Genomic DNA, 15,579 nt, shown 5'->3' on the forward strand with positions numbered 1-15,579 from the left:
GTAATTAATGTAGAATAAATTATAAATAAAACTTGACTTACCACGAATAGAACGCGTAAACGTAGGAGGTATAGGAGACGCTTTAAAACTTGGATAAACCTTCAGATTGGCTGACGAACTAACAGAACCATTTTCATTTTCCACTGTACAGCTATACTCTGCTGAATCAGTGGGCACTGCGTTTAATACTTCCAAAGTTATAAGCCCATCCATAAATTTCGTTCGATACTTCAATTTATTGTTAAGAAGTACGCCATTTCTGTACCAAGTAACTGAAGGTTCAGAAGATGATAAAACGCTGCATGTTAACTTTACTCTGGAACCCTCTACAGCAGTTCTATCAGTTAAGAATGTAGAAAATACCGGTTTCCTCTTAATATCGCGCGTCATACTCGATCGTTTTTCAGACAACACACTCCTAGCTTCACTCAATGCCTTAGATTTCTGTCTGATTTCCCTTTTTTCTGTTAATTCGCTACTTCTACTTATAAAGTCTGATGCTGGAGGTAAGGAAGATCTTAATTTTGCATCAGTTACTAGCTTTTCCGCTTTAAATATTCCGTGTCTTTCCATACGCTCTCTTTCTAAGCTTATTTTGTCCACACCAAGTCTGTCAGTTTCAAAAGCTTTTTCTCTATATATAGGAGGTCTAGCTAATCCAGAAGAATAGTCTTTATGTGTATGATCCACAAATATTGGTTTACCCCCAATTTCTCTTTCGTCTCTTTTTCTTTGCCCTGCTGAAGGTTCGTACTGATACTCTTTAATATAACTGTGTTCGTACAACTCATTAGATATTTGTTGTTCCATATATTTTTTCAGATGTGCAGTATCGTCTCGGAAGTAGCTTTTGTCTCTAATTTCAGTTCTGGCATTTTGTTGTTGAATATGTTCATCTCCTGCTGCTCCTTTTTCTCGCTTAAGGCGTGCTTCTTTTTTTGCATTTTCATCTTCCGTAGTTTTTAGTTTTATCTCATCTTTATCCTGTTTCTTTTCTGATTCTTCTGCTATTTTTTTACGTGCCATTTCTTCCTGATTTTCGGTCATAACATCATTTTCTATGTGTTTTTTCCTCACATCTTGTTTTTCTTTATTGAAACATGCTCTTTCCTCCAACTTCAGTTTTTCTTCTTCGAGACATTTATTTTCCATATCATTCGCCTCTTGTTTCTCTTTCTTTCGACCTTCTTCTTCGATTTTCAACTTCTCTTCTTCGAGACGTTTTTTCTCCGTTTCTTCTGTTTCTTGTTTTTCTTTTTTGAGACGGGTCTCCTCGGCTTTTTTAATTTTTTCTGCTTTAAGGCGTTTCCTTTCATCTTTATTTTTCTTTTCTGTTTCTTCCGCCTCTTTCTTTTCCTTTTGTAGACGCGCCTCTTCTTCTGTTTTCAACTTTTCTTCTTCAATGCGTTTCTTTTCCATTTCTTCCGCCGCTTGTTTCTCTTTCTTTAGTCGAGCTTGTTCTTCTAACTTCAGCTTCTCTTCTTCTAGACGTTTCTTCTCCATTTCTTCCGCCTCTTGTTTTTCTTTTTTGACACGAGCTTCCTCCTCTTTTTTAAGTTTTTCTGCTTTGATACGTTTCTTTTCATCTTTCTTTTTCTTTTCTAATTCTTCAGCCTCTTTCTTTTCTCTTTGTAGACGCGCCTCTTCTTCTGCTTTCAACTTCTCTTCTTCAATGCGTTTCTTCTCCATTTCTTCAGCTCCTTGTTTCTCTTTCTTGAGTCGAGCTTCTTCTTGTAATTTCTCTTCTTCGAGGCGTTTCTTCTCCAATTCTTCTGCTTGTTGTTTTTCTTTCTTGAGTCTAGCTTCTTCCTCTGACTTTAGCTTTTCTTCTTCGAGACGTTTCCGCTCCATTTCTTCCGCCTCTTGTTTCTCCTTCTTGAGTCGAGCTTCTTCTTCTAACTTCAACTTCTCTTCTTCGAGGCGTTTCTTTTCTTTTTCTTCCGCCTCTTGTTTTTCGTTTTTAAGTCGAGCTTCTTCTAACTTTAGCTTCTCTTCTTCGAGGCGTTTTTTCTCCAATTCTTCCGCCTCTTGTTTTTCTTTTTTGACACGAGCTTCCTCCTCTTTTTTAAGCTTTTCTGCTTTGATAAGTTTCTTTTCATCTTTCTTTTTCTTTTCTAATTCTTCAGCCTCTTTCTTTTCTCTTTGTAGACGCGCCTCTTCTTCTGCTTTCAACTTTTCTTCTTCAAGGCGTTTCTTTTCCAATTCTTCAGCTTCCTGTTTCTCTTTCTTGAGTCGAGCTTCTTCTTGTAATTTCTCTTCTTCGAGGCGTTGCTTTTCTTTTTCTTCCGCCTCTTGTTTTTCTTTCTTAAGTCGAGCTTCTTCTAACTTTAGCTTCTCTTCTTCGAGACGTTTTTTCTCCAATTCTTCCGCGTCTTGTTTTTCTTTTTTGACACGAGCTTCCTCCTCTTTTTTAAGCTTTTCTGCTTTGATACGTTTCTTTTCATCTTTCTTTTTCTTTTCTAATTCTTCAGCCTCTTTCTTTTCTCTTTGTAGACGCGCCTCTTCTTCTGCTTTCAACTTTTCTTCTTCAAGGCGTTTCTTTTCCAATTCTTCAGCTTCCTGTTTCTCTTTCTTGAGTCGAGCTTCTTCTTGTAATTTCTCTTCTTCGAGGCGTTGCTTTTCTTTTTCTTCCGCCTCTTGTTTTTCTTTCTTAAGTCGAGCTTCTTCTAACTTTAGCTTCTCTTCTTCGAGGCGTTTTTTCTCCAATTCTTCCGCGTCTTGTTTTTCTTTTTTGACACGAGCCTCCTCCTCTTTTTTAAGTTTTTCTGCTTTGATACGTTTCTTTTCATCTTTCTTTTTCTTTTCTAATTCTTCAGCCTCTTTCTTTTCTCTTTGTAGACGCGCCTCTTCTTCTGCTTTCAACTTCTCTTCTTCAATGCGTTTCTTCTCCATTTCTTCAGCTCCTTGTTTCTCTTTCTTGAGTCGAGCTTCTTCTTGTAATTTCTCTTCTTCGAAGCGTTTCTTCTCCAATTCTTCTGCTTGTTGTTTTTCTTTCTTGAGTCGAGCTTCTTCCTCTGACTTTAGCTTTTCTTCTTCGAGACGTTTCCGCTCCATTTCTTCCGCCTCTTGTTTCTCCTTCTTGAGTCGAGCTTCTTCTTCTAACTTCAACTTCTCTTCTTCGAGGCGTTTCTTTTCTTTTTCTTCCGCCTCTTGTTTTTCGTTTTTAAGTCGAGCTTCTTCTAACTTTAGCTTCTCTTCTTCGAGGCGTTTTTTCTCCAATTCTTCCGCGTCTTGTTTTTCTTTTTTGACACGAGCTTCCTCCTCTTTTTTAAGTTTTTCTGCTTTGATATGTTTCTTTTCATCTTTCTTTTTCTTTTCTAATTCTTCAGCCTCTTTCTTTTCTCTTTGTAGACGCGCCTCTTCTTCTGCTTTCAACTTCTCTTCTTCAAGGCGTTTCTTTTCCATTTCTTCAGATTCTTGTTTCTCTTTGTTGAGTCGAGCTTCTTTTTGTAATTTCTCGTCTTCGAGGCGTTTCGTCTCCAATTCTTCTGCTTGTTGTTTTTCTTTCTTGAATCGAGATTCTTCTTCTGACTTTAGCTTTTCTTCAAGGCGTTTCATCTCCAATTCTTCCGCCTCTTGTTTCTCCTTCTTCAGTCGAGCTTGTTCTTCTAATTTCAGCTTCTCTTCTTCGAGAAGTTTCTTCCCTAACTCTTCCGCCTCTTGTTTTTCTTTTTTGAGATGAACTTCTTTCTCTGCCTTAAGTTTTTCTTCTTCAAGACGTTTCTGCTCCATTTCATCTGCCTCTTGTTTCTCCTCGTTTAGTCGAGCTTCTTCCTCTAATCTAAGATTTTCTTCTTCGAAACGTTTATTTTCATCTTTCTTTTCAATTCCTTCCGCCTCTTTCTTTTCCTTTTGTAGACGGGTCTCTTCTTCTGCTTTCAACTTTTCTTCTTCAATACGTTTCTTCTCTATTTCTTCAGCTTTTTGTTTCTCCTTCTTGAGTAGAGCTTTTTCTTCCAACTTCAGCTTCTCTACTTCGAGGCGTTCCTTTTCTAATTTTTCCGCCTCTTGTTTTTCTTTCTTAAGACGGGCTTCTTCCTCTACCTTAAGTTTTTCTTCTTCGAGACGTTTTTGCTCCATTTCTTCAGCTTCTTGTTTCTCTTTCTTGAGTTGAGTTTCTTCTTCTAATTTAAGATTTTCTTCTTCGAGGCGTTTTTTCTCCAATTCTTCTGCCTCTTGTTTCTCATCTTTGAGTTGAGCTTCATCTTCTAACATACGCTTCTCTTCATCGAGGCGTTCCCTTTCCAATTCCATTTCTTGCTTCTCTTTTTTGAAACAAGCTTCTTCCTCTAACTTCTGTTTTTCATTTTCAATTCTTTTCTTTCCAATTTCTTCTATTTCTTGTTTCTCTTTCTTGACACAAGCTTCTTCTTTTAACTGCAGTTTTTCATCTTCAATTCCTTTCTTTTCTATTTCTTCTGTCTCTTGTTTCTCCTTCTTTAGTGGTGGTTCTTCCTCTAACTTAAGCTTTTCTTTTTCGAGAAGTTTCTTCTCCGTTTGTTCTGCCTCTAATTTCTCTTTCTTTAGTGATGCTTCGTCCTCCACCCTAAACTGATCTTCTTCGAGATGTTTATTTTCCATTTGTTCAGCTTCTTGTTTCTCTTTCTTTAGTCCAGCTTCTTCCTTTAACTTTAGATTTTCTACTTCAAGGCGTTTCTTCTCCATTTCTTCCGCCTGTTGTTTTTCCTTCTTTAATCGTGCTTCTTCCTCCACCATAAGCTTTTCTTCTTCAAGGCCTTTCTTCTCAATTTCTTCCGCTACTTGTTTTTCCTTCTTTAGCTTTTCTTCTTCGAGGTGTTTCATACCCATTTCTTCCGCCTCTTGTTTCTCCATATTTAGTCTTGCTTCTTCCTCTAACTGAAGCTTTTCTTCTTCGAGACGTATCTTCTCCATTTCTTCCGACTCTTGTTTCTTTTTATTTTCAAAACAACCTTGTTTCAGATTTTCTTCTTTGGGAAATTTATTCAGTTCTTCCTCAAGTTCTTTTTCTTTCATTGTTGGTTTTTCTTCTATAAATTTTTCATCTTCTAGAACTTCCTTTTCGACTTTTACTGCTTCTTGTTTTTGTATTTGTTCTTCTTGTTGTTGTTTTACATTGTCTTCATCAAGATGTGTATTTTCGGTATCGATTACATCAACATTCTGTGTCTCTTTTTTGATATGCTCTTCTTCTTGTTTCAGTTCATCCTTATTCATTTGTTCTTTTTCGAAGTCGTTTTGCTTCAAAGTTTCTTCCAACACCAATTGATTTTGCGTAACTTCTTCGAAATTATTATTTTCTTCTTTGAAACATTGATTTTCAAATCCTTTTTCAGTCTCAATGTTTTCTGTCTTTTGTGTTTCATCATGATGTTCTGTTTTAATTAAATCTTGATCACCAATAGGACTCCCCTCTACTTCCAGATTTTTTTCAATTTCAACTTTGTGAACATTTGTATCTTCTTTTTTTTCTTCAAGTGTCTTGTTTATTTCTAAGTTTTCTCCTGTCAGTTTCTTTTCTAAAAGAGCTTCTGCGGCAATTTCTATGTTTTCTTCTTTTTTAATTTGTTGCTTCATCTCTTCATCATGAACGATAGGTGCATCATCTTGGTCTAGCTCATTTATAGTTTCTTTCGCCTCCGTTGACTTTATTGGTAAAAACTGTTCATTTTGCACGTCTTTGTTTTTAACGTTCTCAGGATTTTGTATAAATTCTTGTTGAAGAACTTGTTCTTTATTTGCTGGAATATTTTCTTCCTTATATTTTTGGGAAGAACTAGCCTCTTCGACTACCGTCTTATGCTGTATTAGGTCATCGATATCATTTTTCATTTTTTCCAAATTTTCCTCATTAACTTCGATTTGATCGCCTTCTTGTTTATCCATATTTACAGCTTCGTATAGTGATTTTGTTTCATCAACTTGCTCTTTAAATTCCTGTACTTCATCTTTATCAAATGCTGTTAAATTATCATGCGTATTTTCTTGAGAGTCACAATAATTTTCTTGTATTATATTTTCTGATATGTTGGACAGTTTGGCAATTTCTTCCTCTTGTTCAATTTTACAAATTTCGGTGTTTTCAACAACTAATATTTCAGTCTTTTCTGGTGGAATGGCTTCATTCACTTCTTCGTGGTCAATTTTGTTAATAATTGCCTTTTCACGTTGATCTTCTTCGATAGTTTGACCATCAGTTATTTGTGCAGGGGCATATTCATTTGATAATCTTTGATTTAAAGTTGACGTAACATCATAAACATGTAAAGATATTTTTTTATAAATAGGAATCTTTTCTTTTACTTCTAATGTGGTATTTGATTCAATATTAAGCAAAGTCTCCTGAATATTTATTACAGTCTGCTCTATCTTGTTTAAAACTGTTGGATCTGTTGTTATCGCTTTAATATCTTCTAAGTTTGATTTAAGTTCTTCAAGAACTATTTTAGTAAATGCAGCATCATTTGGTAGTCTCGCTGTCTTATCCAAATTAATATAAAACTTTATGTCCCCAAAGTGATTCAAAGCATTTCGCAAAGATTTTGAAAATTTCTTAAGTTTTTGTTTGTTACATTCTTCACATGTTTTCATTACGGCACTAATACATTTCAGAGAATACAGAATGTTTTCAGAAGGTTTACCGAAATTTTCGAACATAAACTGTTTTTGTATACTAGATATTGTACCTCTCATGTTAGAGATACTACCGTAAACAGAATGAACAGCTATTAGTATACTGTCACGAACTGATAAAGAAAGCGATCCTTCCGTCTCTACAGTTCTCTCGAGGGAAAAAACTTTTTCCTCTACTTGGTCTAAGACTTGTAATACATGGACTCCCTTGTCTATCAAGGTTTCTGAATCACTCATGAAGCTTAATCGTAATGATACCATTGTGTCTTTGAGATTATTAAGATTTGAAACTATATTGTTTAAGTTTGTATTTTCCAAACTCTCAATTTTCATGGCAACATCTAATAGTTTGACAGTATCATTCGTTTCAGTGGAACATTTTTCTAGAACATTGTCGGTTGGAATTTTCTTGATTAATGTCTCGGACGTTTGTTCTTCCTGTGTCTCATTTATGTTATTCACCAGTAATTGTAATGTTGCACAGGCTTCTCTAAGAAGTTCCGGAGGACTATCTTCGTTTATTTGAAGTTGGACGCTTCTCACACTGCACTCTAAATCTTCAAGAGTTTCATTGAGAGTGTCATTTATCGTTCCATCAAAATCACGTTTAAGCTTGATTATAACTGTTTGTACTTCATCTAAAGTATTTTGAAGTGACTCTGTATCTTCTGCAACTTTGTCTGCTGAAGGTTGATTTATTTTATTGCTTATTTCTTTTAGCAAATTTTCAAGCTGATTCATTGAGTATTCTTTACTTACTTCCGCATTTCCTAAAAAAAAAGAATAAGATGATACATCATATTAATTTTAAAAAGACAGGGTTTTGTAATATCGCGATAAACTTTGGTATTAGTCACAAAAGTATGTTTCTGACAACACTGTGGTAGCGCAAATTAGACATCTTATAAAATGATATAAAATTAGAAATAACATACTAATTGGAATAGTTTGGATCGTTGCAATTTTAAGGTCTTCTTCCAAGTGAGTAGCTATGTTTTTTACTCGTACGATTGCTTCAGGACTCAGGTTTGATAGCTCTTCCGAATATTCTAATATCTGTTGCTGCAAATTTGATAACGCATTCTGCAACTTCAGTGTGGCACAAATTTCGCCGACAACATGTTCCTCTAATTTTTCGCACATGCCTGAAGAATATTCAACTGAGCTAATAGAAGCTATATTTTCTCTTAACTCTTTTGCAATAACTACAGATGCTTTCAATGATTCCATATCACGTATATCTGCTATGTTGTTCACAACTTCAGCAACATCGTCTGATATAAATTCGTCAATGTGGTGTAGGAGCGTTTCGATTCCTGTAAACAATTAATATTCACGTACATTATAAATTATTAAAAGCGACACTGCTGACAAGTTTCGTTTTCTTAACTGATGAGATGGCATGGCAACTACTCGGCATTCCTATAAAATTACACATGAGTTGAACGTTTGATTATTATATTAAACAATACATCTACAATTTAACAAAAAAGCACAGTGATATGTTTAAAAACATCAGCGAAGGTGTGTGAAAATTTTGTGTTCCATGAATGTGTGTCGGACCCAATGTTTGTTGTGTAATATTATTATATTACATATTTTCGTTTCTAAATTACTTACACACGACAAATAATTTAAAGATACTTCTACAATAAATAACTACTTATTTGTAACATGCATGGAAAGGACCATTTCCAGTACTGTACATTTTATCTTATGATGTGGCTGAGACCGAATTTGTACTCTACCCATGACTCAACCAAAATATTGCTTAAATCACTTTTGCAATATCGACGCTTTTTTATAACAAAAATAACGTTTAAATTTAATAATTCAACGACAAACATATAGGACGTCTTTATGAAACGTGTTGTTAATGATTTCACTGAAATAACATTCGAATTGTGAATAAGCAACGATTAAAAAATATATTTTAATTAGGTTAAATTTAATGCTAATATGAAATAACTTTATTATTTTTACAGACTCGCAATTTTCTATATACAAAGTAATGTTAATATTATTTAGTAATTTAAGCCGATACACTATTTACGCTAAAAAGATCAAGGCCATACCATCTCCACTTCGTGGTACTTTGATTTTATCTGTATTACTACTGATTTCATCATTCGATATTATTATATCATCTACATACTCTGATATGACACAGTTACCATTCAGGGCATCAGTATTTTTAGTCTCAGACAAGACAAAAGACTCTATATTTTCATTTTCATCTTTAACTAAAAATCCCTCTTTGTCAAGAACAGTAATTTCGGACGACTGTGCCTGATCTAAATGCTCAAGATAGAAGTTTGGTTTTTCTGGTAATATTTGTTCAAGCTTATCTATTTCTAAACTGCCATCTGAAATTAATTCTATCATCACCATATCACCATCATTAGATACCGCTTCTAATTCTTCTGCTACTTTATACTCCGTTGCCTCAATTATATTATTTACAAAATCAGTAGCCGTTGCTACAATTTCTTCGAAACTGATCTCTGACAGAGTTTGAGCAATTGCGCTTTCATGTACTGTATCAGTGAATCTCACAGAAGTTTGTTTTAAACCATCGATAATATCACCATGAGATATATTCTGAGAATGAGTTTGACACATTGTCTTTATAAATGATAAATCATTCTGCAGAGAAGTAACTGTTTTAATCATATCTTGCAACAAATCATCATCAATTTTCCGTTCAAAGTTCTCTATCCATTCTTCGCGATGATTTTGAAATTGAAACAAAATATCGGATAACTTTTTAACAAGTTCCATGCTTTCCTTATTCTCTTCTTTAATTAGCCATTCTTTATTTTCTTTCGTATCATCTCCACACAAAACTATATTTTTGTGAAGTTCTTTTGCAACATCAAAAGATTCTTTAACTTCCTCAGAAATCGAATATGGTGTTAAAGTATTGATGGTTTCAATTGTATTTCCTGATAGATATTCTTCGATATGTTTTAGAAGTATATCTGAAAATGACCACGCCTCAAAGGTAGTTTCTTTAATTCTTAAATGTCTAATGTTCTCAAGCCACACAAGCATATAAACGATAATAAAAATATGGTATTTAATTTATGCCTGCTTGAATGATAAATTAAATGTGTACAAAATAAGAGACAAAAACTATAGCGATAAAAGCTCATATTACGCAGTGATGCCTAAAGTTTTGTTAGATTATCAACTAAGCTCGCCAAAAGGCAAGTGTAACCTCATATGATTAGAAGTGAGTTAATTCTGCACAAGGTCCACTATCGTTATTGATAGATTCAGGTGTAAAACGTGAAGTCATTAATAGATGTAAGATTTGTATTCAAATTGACAATTATTATATTTGCTTTCTCTACTAAATTAGTTTCGAAATCATGAATATTACATTATTACAAAGAATTTTAAAGAAAATTTTGAAACCTAAATGTTAAAAGCAGAACCAATATGATTAAGTTATTACTAGGTACACATATTATCTTAATATTTGTGGCGAATATATCATCATTACGTGTGCGAGCTAATATAAAATCGACATGAATATAATTAGTTATAGTAATTATGGTACAGCCGTGCACATCTTGATCTTTACATACGAGGCGGGACTATCACGCCCAGCGCAATAATAAGGGCGATTATGTAATGATCAATGTACGCGAGTATCATACCGATTTTTAACACACTTGAAGACAAGTATGTAAAGCGACAAACAAAATATTACTAAGTACACTACTAAGTAATGTGTTAAAGATTTTATTTTGATGACATTGCAGTTGTCTTGTTAAATAATAAGAAGGAAATTATAAATAGATTACCGTAGACATTTTCAGAGCTGACTTGTGAATTTGAATCTTTTTGTAAATAATTATCTTCAGTGTTCACGTGTAAAGCAGTCAATGAATTTAATTCAGATTTTTCAATGTCTTCTTGGTCCGGCGATATCAGTAATATGTTTTCTTTCGACTTTCCCGTAAAGTTTTCAGATTGCTGATCCGCTTTTTCTATTTTATCAATAAATTGGTTTTCTAATATTGGTGTCTCTTGTTCATATGTGAGAACTTCTTTCTTATCAATAATTTCATGCAAATTTTCAACAGGATTTGTCATGTTTTCTTCTGTAGTTATTGTTATAGTTTCTGATATGTCTTTGATTTTATCATCTACTTCAATGTTATTTTCCTTTTCAGCAGCAATAACTTCTGAACATTGAAGAGCGCTATTTAATATTTTCATAGAATTAATGGCGTGATCTTCTTCTATGATATGTTCTTGTTCAGCTGTTTGCAACAATGGCATTATTTCTTCTGTAGAAATATTAACTGTAGATTTGATACTCTCAACGACTTCCATTTCGGCTTGTTTCGGTGATAATGGTAAAATGGTTTCAGATATATCCATCACTAGTTCAGACTGTAACATAGGAATTTCTTCTTTATCAATGTTGATTTCTGCATTTCCCACAACATTTTGTACAATTTTCACGACACTTGTAAGATTTTCCTCCGTAGATATTGAAACGTTTTGTGACAAATTATTGATGCCATTATTTTCTTCAATAAGGTTTTCATTTTCGGCTACTACAGCTTCAATATTTTCAACAGCATCATTTACTGTTAATGAATCAGATACAGTGGCGTGATACAGTTTTAGTTCTTCACTTTGCAACAATGGTAATGTCTCTTCTGCAGATATAACAACTGTAGTATTAACACCCTCATCAACTTCCAACGTAACTTGTATTGGTGATAATGGTAAAACACTTTCAGATGTTTCATTTATGCTTTCGGTTTGTAATAGAGGAGTTTCTTCTTCATGCGTAACAATATATTTTACATCAACAACTTTATGTACAGTTTCAACAGGATCTGCAATATCTATAGTTATTGGTATATTTTGTGACAAATCATGCCCGCTATTATATTCAAGAATAAGGTCATTATTTTCAGTAACAACAGCTTCAGAATTGTCAGTGGCATCATATAATATGAGCATAGATGTAGTAGCTAGTTCTGGCATGGAATTCTGTTCCTTGGTTTGTAACAAAGGCGTTGTTTCTTCAGTGGCAAGAATAACTGTAGATTCAATGACACTGTCACCCAATTGCGTTTCTATATATTCCGGCAATATTAGTGAAATGTTTTCTTGAGATATTTCTCTTACAGATTCAGTCTGTAAGTTATGAATTTCTTCTTCATGTGGTAGGATTTCTACGTTTTCTACTACTTTTTGAATATTTTCTACAGCATCATTAATTATTAGCATAGATGCAGTAGCATGGTCCTGTTTTAGTTCTTGGCTTTGCAACAAAGGCATTATTTCCTCTGTAGAAATAAAGACTGTTGTTTCAACACCCCTAATAACTTCCATTTCAGTTTTATTGGGTGTTAATGGTGAAATGCTTTCAGATGTTTCCATAATAATTTCACTTTGAATTAAAGGAGTTTCTTCTTCAATAATTGCTTTATTTTCGACCAGTTCGTACATAGTTTCAATATGATCTGCAACATTTTTGTCTGTCATTTTAAGTATATTTTGTGACAAATTACTTTCGCTAGTATTATCGATAATGAGATTTTCTTTTTCGGAAATAATAACCTCCGAATTTTCAGTGGCATCATATAATATAGACATCGTAGTCTGTTCTATGACAGAGCTCAATTCGTTACTTTGCAATAATGGCGTTGTCTCTTCAGTGGTAACATTTACTGTGGTTTCAATGACATTCTCGCCAAATTGCATTTTGGCGCATTCCGGAATTATTGGTAGAACGTTTTTTTCAAATGCTTCCATCACGAATTCAGCTTGTGACAAAGAAATTTCTTCTTGCCCTAAGATTTCTACATTTTCTTCAACTTTTGGTATAATTTTCACAGGACATATAAGGCCTTCTTCTGTCGATATTGATACATTTTGTGACAAATTATCGAAGTCATTATTTTCATCAATAAGATTCTCCTTTTCGGCAATAACAGCTTCAGAATTTTCAACGGCATTATTAGTTGTTAGCACAGAAGCACTTGCGTGATCCTGTTTTAGTTTGTTGATTGGCAACAATGTAGTAGTCTCCTCAGTGGCAATATTAAATGTAGTTTGAATATTATCATTCTCACTCAATTGTATTTCTGCATGTTCTGTTGATATTGGCAGAACGTTTTCTTGAGATACTTCCATCACTAGATCAGCCTGTGTCATAGAAATATTTTCTTCATTGTTTATCATTTCTGCATTTTCTACATTTTGTTTATTTTTAAATGGACATATAAGACTTTCGTTTGTCGATAATAGTACTTTCTGTGACAAATTATCGAAGTCATCATTTTCAACAATAATATTCTCTTTTTCGGCGATAACAACTTCAGATTTATCAACGGCATCATTCGTTGTTAGCACAGAAACACTTGCGTCATCCAGTTTTAGTTTGTTGCTTTGCAACAATGGCGTTGTCTCTTCAGTGGAAATATTAACTGTAGTTCCAATAACATTCTCAACAAATTGCATTTCTTTGCTTTCCTGCGATATTGGTAGAACGTTTTGGTCAGATGATTCCATCTCATATTCAGCCTGTGATTCATGTCCTGTGATTCTTTCTTGATTTAGAATTCCTACATTTTCTACAACTTTTTGTATAATTTCCACAGGACCTTCATCTGATAATATTGGCACATTCTGTGACAAAGTATCTAAGCCGTCATTTTCCATAAGACTCTCCTTTTCGGCAACAAACGCTTCAGAATTTTCAATGGCAGCATTTATTGTTAGCACAGATGCAGTTGCGTGATCCTGATTTAGTTTGTTAATTTGCAACAGTGGCGTAGTCACCTCAGGGTCAAAATGAACTGTACTTTCAACAATATTTTCACCGATTTGAATTTCTGCTTGTCCCGGCGATATTAGAAGAACATTCTCTTTAGATTCTTCCTTCAGAAGTTCAGCATTGGATATATCTTTTTCATGGTTTTTGATTTCTACATTTTCAACTTTAACTTCATTATTTTCAACGGCATCATTTGATGTAAGAGTAAATACAGTGGCCGCCGCACGATCTTGTTCTAGAATATATTCCTGTTCGTTACTTTGCAACATTGGCTTTGTCCCCTCAGAGGCAACAGTAACCGTAGTTTCAATTACGCTTTTATTAATTTGCATTTCTGCATGTTGGGGCGATATCAGTAAACCTTCAGATGTTCCCATCACGGTCTGCAACATAGGAACTTCTTCTTCATGAGCAATAATTTCTACATTTTCTACAAGTTCCTTAGGACATTCAAAGTTTTCCTGTGGCGTTATTGCATTTTCTGATAAAATGTCTTTGTTATTATTATCAGTATTGAGATTCTCCTTTACGGCAACAATAACTTCAGAATTATCAATGATATCGTTTAATGTTAGCATGGATGCAGTGACATGATCCTGTTCTATGATAGTTTCATTTTTATTATTTTGCATTAATGGTGTTGTCTCCTCAGTCGCAATAGTAATTGTAGTTTCAATTATATTTTCACTAACTTTTATCTCCGTATGTTCTGGCGATATTGATAAAACATTTTCTTCAAATGGTTCCATCGTATGTTTCGTTTGTAACACAGGAGTGATAGTATCTATATTTTCCACAGAAAGTACAGTATTTTCTTCTGTCGATGATTTGATGCTTTCATTTTCGGCGATATCTACATTTTCACCAGCATCTTTCAGTGTTAAAATAGATGATGTAGGAAGATTCATTGGATCCATTGCCACGATAAATTCCTGATCATTGCCTTGCAATAACGTTGCATTTATCTTTGTCTCAGTTTCAATTACACTCTCATTACTTTGCATTTCCACTTTTTTAGTTATGTCAATGTCAGCTCCTGTTAATAATCTGTCATCTTCATTGTCAACAACTACATTATTTCCTAAGCTTTCATCAATTTTAATCGCTGAAAAAGATAATTTCACTATAGTGGAAAGAAAACCTTAAATCTGCGGAAAAAGGAAATCATTACACTCATAAAATACCTAAATACATAAAAAATACCTCACAAAATAGCATAGCACTTTATAATAAAGTTGATTACTCGCAAGCGACCCCATTTAACGTTTGATTATTTTTTTACTACAAAGATTAGCAATAATAGTAAGGAATTTTTCAGAAAATAAATTCTTACAAATGTAAATATACATTTTTTGTGTAAAACAACATGATATGTATAAATTATAAAACGTCACATCATTAAAATAATGTAAGATAATATTTTTATTGGAATACAACAGTGAATTATGAGAAACTTTGTAGAATTCACAACATAACATGATATAATAGACATTTGTTTACCGTCTGTTAAATGCGAAGGACCTATCACGACAGATATTTCATCAGATATTGCTTCCAAACTTGCTTTACCGGATTCTGAATATTTTTCTTCTGGCACAACATTGCCTGGAATTGAAGCACTATCCTTTAGCGTTGTACCTGTTTCTTGACTACCAATCAAAGATTTTTCTTCAGCTACTGTATCTTCCTCAATTTTCTTTATAATTTCTTGGCTTGCTTCGTATTTTGTATCAGTTTGATCTTCTGGTGATTGTATAGGTGCAACAGTACTACTTAAAACTATTTGGAGGTTAGAGAAAATATTATCAATAATGACATTGACTTTTTTAATTTTGTCTTCACCAATTGAAAGCGATAAATCGTCAATGTGTTCCAAAGTAAATATATATATAGACATTAGAGATTCGTGTAATTCGTGAGCCAACTGAGCTTGATCTTCATTTATTATCGAAATTAAGTTTTCATTTTCTTTCTCAAGATCTATATTCGTAGTTGCTATTTTAGCAAGCAATACATTAGCAATGTCAATTGACCGTTTTAAATTTATCTTCAAAGTTGGATCTATTTTATCAATAATTAGACCTATATCTTCAGATATATATTCTGTAATGTTGTGTATGAGTGTTTCTGAAATATTAAATATTGTGTATAATGTA

General features: G+C 33.6%; 1 protein-coding gene across 8 annotated transcripts in view; it reads right to left on the reverse strand.

Moving 5' to 3' along the window:
* The window catches only part of LOC128682988 (titin homolog), a 71,360-nt gene that overhangs the window by 11,148 nt on the left and 44,633 nt on the right, over positions 1-15,579 (reverse strand). For 3 of the 8 annotated variants that reach the window (XM_053768088.2, XM_053768090.1, XM_053768086.2), the window contains exons 13-17: positions 14,924-15,550; positions 10,425-14,528; positions 8,688-9,593; positions 7,548-7,928; positions 42-7,382 (exon numbers count right to left, since the gene is read on the reverse strand). In XM_053768088.2, coding sequence (XP_053624063.1) covers positions 42-7,382; positions 7,548-7,928; positions 8,688-9,593; positions 10,425-14,528; positions 14,924-15,550 — 13,359 coding nt within the window. The remainder of the gene's footprint in view (positions 1-41; positions 7,383-7,547; positions 7,929-8,687; positions 9,594-10,424; positions 14,529-14,923; positions 15,551-15,579) is intronic. The other 5 variants (XM_053768091.2, XM_053768092.2, XM_053768093.2 and 2 more) reach the window with 5 other exon arrangements.

This window comes from Plodia interpunctella, chromosome Z (assembly GCF_027563975.2).
Source record: "Plodia interpunctella isolate USDA-ARS_2022_Savannah chromosome Z, ilPloInte3.2, whole genome shotgun sequence".
Taxonomy (NCBI): Eukaryota; Metazoa; Arthropoda; class Insecta; order Lepidoptera; family Pyralidae; genus Plodia; species Plodia interpunctella.